The sequence below is a fragment of the Bison bison genome, unplaced genomic scaffold (genome assembly GCF_000754665.1).
Source record: "Bison bison bison isolate TAMUID 2011002044 unplaced genomic scaffold, Bison_UMD1.0 scf7180017864074, whole genome shotgun sequence".
Classification (NCBI taxonomy): domain Eukaryota; kingdom Metazoa; phylum Chordata; class Mammalia; order Artiodactyla; family Bovidae; genus Bison; species Bison bison.
Window position 1 is genome coordinate 56027 of NW_011494646.1, and position 7695 is coordinate 63721.

A 7695-nucleotide genomic window follows, 5' to 3' on the forward strand; every position below is an offset into this window, starting at 1 on the left:
CTTTGTTTATTTAATGCAATGCTCAGTCTTTAGCAAAGAACTCTGATAAACAGGGTGATATAAAGCAATCTTTTACATAGGTGGTTTTTTGTAAACCACAAAGAGACAAAGAGGGGTATTTAATCAGAGCTAAGAGTAAGGAAAATAGGAAGGAAATTGGTGTGCAGAGAGTCACAGAAGAATCGATAGCTGATAATGAAGCACAATTATGTACTTTACCATGATTCTGTCCACTGTCCCTTAACTTATTTTACTCTTTTTTTTTAAACTGTATTCAGATAAAATTGACAAATAACATGCTTATGATATAGGGCATGAAGATTTAATATATGTGTACATTGTGAGATAATTACTACAAAAAGTTAGTTAACACATTCATCAATTTACATAGCTATCATTTTGAGTGTGCATACCAAGAACACCTTTAAGAACTACTCTCTCAGCAAATTTCAGTCTTACAATGCACAATTGTTAACTAGAGTTACAGTGCACATTAGACCCCCAGAACTTATTCATCAAGTAACAGAAAGTTTGTAAACTTTGATCAACATCACCCATTGCTCCCACCTTTCAGCTGATAGCAACAGCCGATCTACTCTCTATTCCTATGTGCTTGACCAGTTGGATTCTATGTGTTTGTGAGACCGTGCAGTACTTGTCTTCCTCTGTATGGATTATTCCACTTAGCATATGCCCCTCATGGTTCTTTCATGTTGTAGCCAATATAACTTCTAACAGGCATGGACTCGTACACTTCAAAATCTGAGTAACTGTCAGATCCTCTGCCTGCTATTTTTTCATCTCCCAAATTGAATCCTTTTCTGAATATCCAAAGATACCTTTCCTTTAGACTAGTTTTAGATATTTTTACTTTTGAATAATAGACCACTATGTGTTATCTCATGATGAATTTCAGGCTTATTATGAATTACTTGACTGTTTAGTTAATACATTATTAATACCAGCTTATATTTAGTAGTATTTAAGCTACAAGATGTATTGTAGTACATAAAGAACTGAAAAGCTCAAAGATCAATGAACAAAATGCACTACATATCTTAGTGTAATTTAAATAGTGCTTGAAAATTAACATATTGAAAAAATCAGAAAAGTTTTTCCCAGAAACTAATACCACATACAAATTCTGGAAATATAAAGAAGCATGACAGGTGGGGGAAATAGAAATATACTTCAAATAGAAATTATGTTTCTCATGTAACCTCCCATTTAATTTTAATAAGTCAACAATCAGCATATATGCATGGATGTGTATGTGTGTACATACATAAAATATACAATTTTAAAACCATTTATCCTTCAATTTTTTCAGAGTTTGTTTCACATCCTTGTTCCTTAGGCTATAAATCAGAGGGTTTAACATGGGAATCACAAGGGTGTAAAACAAAGAGGTCATTTTTTCTTCATCTAGCGAGTAGGAAGAACTTGACCTGAAATACATGAAGAGCATTGTTCCCTGGAAAATTGCCACAGAAGTTAGGTGAGAGATGCAGGTAGAGAAAGCTTTGAACCCCGCTTTGGCAGAGTGGATCTTCAAGACTGATAGGATAATATAACAGTAAGAGACAAGAACTCCTGAAATTGTACTCAGTTCAATGAAGCCAAAAGCAGTAAATATCAGTAACTCATTGACCTGTGTTTCTGAGCAAGATAGCAATAGAAGAGGAGCAACATCACAAAAAAAGTGATTAATCTCATTTGACCCACAGAAACATAAGCGGAATGCTAATGTCATGTGTATCAACGTCTCTGCTATACTCACCAGGTAAACCCCAGCCATGAGCAGGGCGCACACCCCACTGGACATGCTGACTGCATAGAGCAAGGGGCTGCTGATGGCCTTGTACCGGTCATAAGCCATCACTGCCAGCAGGAGACACTCACAATCTATAAAGGTATAGAGCACCAATAACTGCAGGGCACAGCCATAGAAGGGAATTGATTTGTTCTTAGCCAATAGATCCACCAGCATCTTGGGGCCAACTGCTGTGGAAATGCTGAGGTCACAGAAGGAGAGGTGGCTGAGGAAAAAGTACATGGGTGTGTGCAGCTGCGGATCCATCCTAATCAGGGTGATCATTCCAAGATTTGCCAGAAGAGTAGTGAGATAAACAAGGAGGAACATGGTAAATAGAATAACTTTGGTCTTGGTGTTATCAGTAATTCCCAAGAAAATGAATTCAGTTAAGGAGGAGCAATTCCCTGTGTCCATTCTTCTTTGTTCTTGTGTAAACTTTTGGAGAAAATGATCAAGAAAATGATACTTGCATGTGCGACACTTCAGCATCTACAAAATGTCAAAATACAGAATATTTTTCTTGTAAGTATCTTTTTATACTTAGAAAATTATTCAGTCATGCACCCACTCTTTAAAGAGGCATGGCTCTCTATTCTGCAATAATAAAAAAGTCTCTGAGAAAGACCTTTGAGAAACTGGATGTAAATCTAGATGTGATTCATGAGGTTTTTTTTTTTTTTTTTACTTTCTATAAGCTCTTCTCTGAGTGTTAGTTTCTTCATCCCAGGGAGCAGATTTAGAGAAATTTGACTCTTTACCTCTTGAGAAAAACCTAGAAGAGACACCAGTGTTAGAGAGACCAGGCCATAAGATATAGGACTGAGCATTTATGAGTGCTGAAAATAGTCACCTAGATACAAAGAACGATAACAATTTTTATGCTTCTCAAAAAAGCATGATTGGTTTCAGAGAATTTTATTTAATTCCAGAAACAGCGAGTACATCAATGACTAGTAATAAAAAATAATTATATTCCTGGATTTAGTTTATGCTATGATCAGTATTTTCTTGGACATGAATTAAGTATTATTGACCTGATTTTCTAGAAATTTATTCTTGCTTCCCCACAATGCTCATTACCTCTTTGTGGAGTGGCAGTTGTCAAAAGGTGAACCTCTTTTAACGAGTGGAAAAAAGAGCTAAAAGGAAGTGAAAACAAGAATTTATTGTATGATTCGCATCATTTTAGATTTTAAATGGCCCGTTAGTTACTAAAGTGGAAATAAGATGAGGGATAATAATGTTTCTAAAATGCATAGACTTTCCTCCTTGTTATATGTGTGTATGTGTATACAGGTTAATGTTTATAAGAATAGAATGGAAGCAATGAACTTTTTTTCCCCTCAGACCTAAGTAAACATGGCATGTGGTTCACATGGAGATGAGATGAATTTGTACATGTTTTTATTTTTACTGTGGTACCTACTCTATTTTAATAAAGAAAACATACTTTAAATTCATGTATACATTTTTCCAATGATTAAAAAGTAAATATTTCCTGTGAAGAAAAAGCAAAATAAAATAAACAGTTGCATTCTGGATATTAACAAGTTCAGATTCTTGTGATTCTGCGATCAAAATATTTCTAGCCATTGATTTCAGATTTTCATGAGTAGGCAGGCACAAAAATGTTACGTATTTTCTTCTATATTCTTTAAGTTAGGAACTGGAAACCTACCTGAGATGAGCAGGTCTTGGTTAGCTGAACAATAAGCAGATGGCCTCTTATTTTACCAGGTACATGGGGGCTTAAATCCCTGTGCTACTGCCCCTCTGTTTTGATCTTATGCAAACATTTCATTAATTATACTTCTGCTTCTGTATTTTCCCCTGAGAATTCAGAACAGGCTGCATTTTCATACTTCACTACTGTCATCAAATTGATCTATGGTAAAAAGAAAACTGCAAAATTTTTTTTGTATGATGTGCTTCACAGTTATGAAATGGTTTTGTCCTTCTTTAGTTAAAGAGTAAACCTACTGAAACTCAAAAAGATCCTCCCTCCATTATTTTCGTTTTCTTAGATTTGTTCATAGTGTTTGAGTCTCCTTCACATCTCATTTAAAGATATTGCCACACTTGGTTCATGTTTTAGTATTTACTGAAATGTAATATGTACATTATAAAATTCACCCTCCTAATGTATACAGTTCTTTGTTTTTACTATATTTTTAAGGTTCTTAGGTTATCACCAGTATTTACTTCCACAACATTTTCATTATTACAATAAGAAATCCATATTTATTAGCTGTCACTTTCCCTTCTTTCCTCCCTGAGCCCTGGTAACTACTAATTTACTTTCTGATTCTTTGTGCTTTCCAATTCTCAGCCTCCTTTTTTTAAATTTTATTTTATTTTTTAACTTTACAATATTGTATTGGTTTTGCCATATATCAACATGAATCCACCACAGGTATACACGTGTTCCCCACCCTGAACCCTCCTCCCTCCTCCCTCCCCGTACCATCCCTGCACGATACTGGATGCTTGGGACTGGTGCACTGGGATGACTCAGCCTCCTTTTAAACAAAAATATGCAACATGCTTTTTGTTTGTTTGTTTTTGTTGCTGTTATTCATCAGCCTTCTTTTCTTCATTGAAACATATTCAATGTTCCTCTATATTGCATATTTATCCTTCTTTGAATTTTTGCCACACTTCACCTGTTTTGACAAACAAAATTAGTGGAAATATTATAAGTCACTTCTGGGTCTTGTCTTGAAGAAGACAGTATGTGAAAGCCATGAATTACTATTACAACTAGCCATCTGATTAAGCAGTGTGGCACATTCTGAGATTACATGAACTGAAAGGGGAGAATTTGGGTTCATCTTTCTAGACATTCTCATCTAATGTCAATTATTAAAGTACTTGCAACCTAGCCAGTCTTTCCACTGAATATTTCATGCAACCTCAGTAAACACGGGAAAGAACAAAATAAGGAGTCAGTGGCCATTCTCTTAAGTTATTTAGTTTTGAAATACAGCTTATGTAGGAAGAGATAACTAGAACAGTGTGCAAAAAAAATCAGAGAAACATGCTTTTGAATATATATAAATGCATGTATATTCAAGGGTTTCCCAGGCGGCTCAGCAGAAAAGAATCTGACTGCCTAACAGAAGATGTGAGTTCGATCCCTGGGTTGGGAAGAGCCTCTGAAGTAGAAAATGGCAACCCACTCCAATATTCTTGCATGGGAAATTTGGGCAGAGGAGCCTGGCAAGCTATCATCCATGGGGTCACAAAGAGTAAGACATGACTGAGCATACCTGGTCAGTGGTCCTTCTCAAGTTATCTAGTTTTGGCATGTAGTTTATGTAGCAAGAGATTAGTGGAAGAATGTGCAAAAATAAATCAGAGAAGCAAGCTTTTGAATATATATATATATATATATATATATATAAATGCATGTATATTCAAAGATTGAGGAAAAATGTTTGAAAACTATCTATCTATCTATATATCTGACAAAGAACTTGTAGCCAAAGTATATGAACAGTCCTCATAGACATTAAGACAACAAACAATCTAATAAAAATGAACAAATTTTTCAGGGAATGTTTAACAGGAGGATTCCTACGTGCTGTTTCTCATAAATCCTCTGTTCCTTAGTTTCTCTTGTCAGAAACCAGTGGAGTGGCAAGCTGCTCCCAGGACTGAGGTCGTGATATGAGACAGGCTTGAATCTCCTTCAGTAATCCTTCTCTTTACGACAAAATTGCTTAGTCTCGATCCTCTTTCTTGAGATATGGATTGTCTCCTGACATTGGGACCATTATTAATCCCTTGTTCCCTTGGTAATGGTTGCTGTACATTTGGTTTTCTGATCTTTATCATTCTCAAAGAAATTTCTTGTACAACAGCCTATATATACTCACAGGAAGATCATTAAAGCACCTTTGCCCCATCAGAGCTTGGATCCCCGTATCTTTCTTTCTTTCTCTCTCTCCCCCTCGCTTTGGCTCTCTCTTTCACTTTCTTATCCCTTTCTTTCACTTTCACTGCCTTTGGCTCTCTCTTTCACTTTCACGTCGACTCCAGACCACTAGGTTCCAGTCCACTAAAGGACCCCAACACAAATTAAGTCTCATCAAGAAGATGTACACAAAGAAACTTACTTCAGACCTAGAGACACATAAGAAACTCACTTCAGACCTAGAGACACATACAGACTGAAAATGAGGGGATATAAGAAGATACTCCACATACAAATGAAAATCAAAGGAAGCTGGAAAAGCAATATTCATATCAGACAAAATAGACTTTAAATTAAAGAATGTTAAAAGAGACAAGGAAAGACACTACACAATGACCAAAGGATCAATCCATGAAGAAGACATAACAATTGTAAATATATATGCACTCAATACAGGAACACTTCAATATATAAGGCAAGTGCTAATATCTATAAAAGGAGAAATTAGCAGTAACACAACAATAGTGGGGAACTTTAACACTCAAATTACACCAACGGATGGATCACCCAGGCAGAAAATGAATAAGTAAACCAAGTCTTAAATGACACAACAGACCAGATAGATTTGATATTTGTAGGACATTCCATCTGAAAGAAGCAGAATAAACATTCATCTCAAGTAAACACAGAATATTTTCCACAATAGGTCATATCATGGATGACAAACCAAGACTTGGTAAATTTTTAAAAATTGAAATAATAACAAGCATCTGTTTCCAATGACAATGTGAGAAATCCATTACAAGATAAAGCTGTAAAAAACACAAACTTATGGAGGCTAAACTATATGTGATTAAACAACCAGTATCACTGAAGAATACAAAGAGGAAATCGAAAAATACTTAGAGACAAATGACAACAAAAACAAGACAATCCAAAACCCAAGGTGCTCAGCAAAAACGGTTCTAAGAAGGTAGCTTATTGCAATACAGTCTTACCTCAGGAAACAAGAAAAATCACAAATAAACAACCTTACATTACACTTCAAGCAACTAGAGAAAGAATAAACAAAACCTGACGTTAATAGAAGGAACCAAAACATAAAGATCAGAGCATAAATAAATGAAAAACATAAAGAAAATAATAACAAAGGTCAGTGAAATTAAAAGCTGGTTCTTTTAGAATATAAAGTTGATAAACCTTCAGTCAGACTCATCAACAGAAGCAAAGAGAAGACTCAAGTCAATATAATTAGAAATGAAAGACAAGAAGTAACAACTGACATTACAGATATTTTCCATCAGTCACTGGTGACGTGCAAGAGGGATGTGTTATGGAAAGAAGAAGGAAAGTTAGTGATGAGGACTGAAGTAGACAGCCTAGAATACATCAGAGTCTTTTGATATGCTGTTCCCTATTTTTGTGGAATTTCAAGAATTTTCATGGAATAGAAGAGTAACTCCATGCCATTGCCACAACTTGGATTTGAATTGTGAATTTCCTAAAAAACACTCAATTCTTCTTTAAGTTATCCAATTTCAGATGAGGAAGCCTATTGTAATCAAATGTTGTCTGCTTCAATACTATTTTTGACTTCCATTTAATTGGCTTAATTTTTTTTCATATCATATTTATTAGATCCAATAAAATGGACAAATATGTAGGTCACATCAGTCTTTAGATGCTGTAATATACATCTTTTTTGGGTGTTAGTTCTAAAAGGTCTTGTAGGTCTTCATAGAACCATTCAACTTCAGCTTCTTCAGTGTTACTGATTGGGGCATAGACTTGGATTGCTGTGATATTGAATGGTTTGCCTTGGAAACGAACAGAGATCATTCTGTCGTTTTTGAGATTGCATCCAAGTACTGCATTTTGGACTCTTTTGTTGACTATGATGGCTACTCCATTTCTTCTGAGGGATTCCTGCCCACAGTAGTAGATATAATGGCCATCTGAGTTA

General features: G+C 35.3%; 1 protein-coding gene across 1 annotated transcript; it reads right to left on the reverse strand.

Annotated features, from left to right (window-relative positions):
- Nucleotides 1-1300: 1300 nt before the first annotated feature.
- On the reverse strand, nucleotides 1301-2230 carry LOC104986793 (olfactory receptor 5W2-like). Its single transcript, XM_010837475.1, has one exon. The coding sequence runs from the start codon at nucleotides 2228-2230 to the stop codon at nucleotides 1301-1303; it is 930 nt and encodes a 309-aa protein (XP_010835777.1).
- Nucleotides 2231-7695: the final 5465 nt, after the last annotated feature.

Excerpts from the sequence above, each read along its gene's own strand:
- LOC104986793 (XM_010837475.1), bottom strand. The coding sequence starts at position 2,230 with ATGGACACAGGGAATTGCTCCTCCTTAACTGAATTCATTTTCTTGGGA.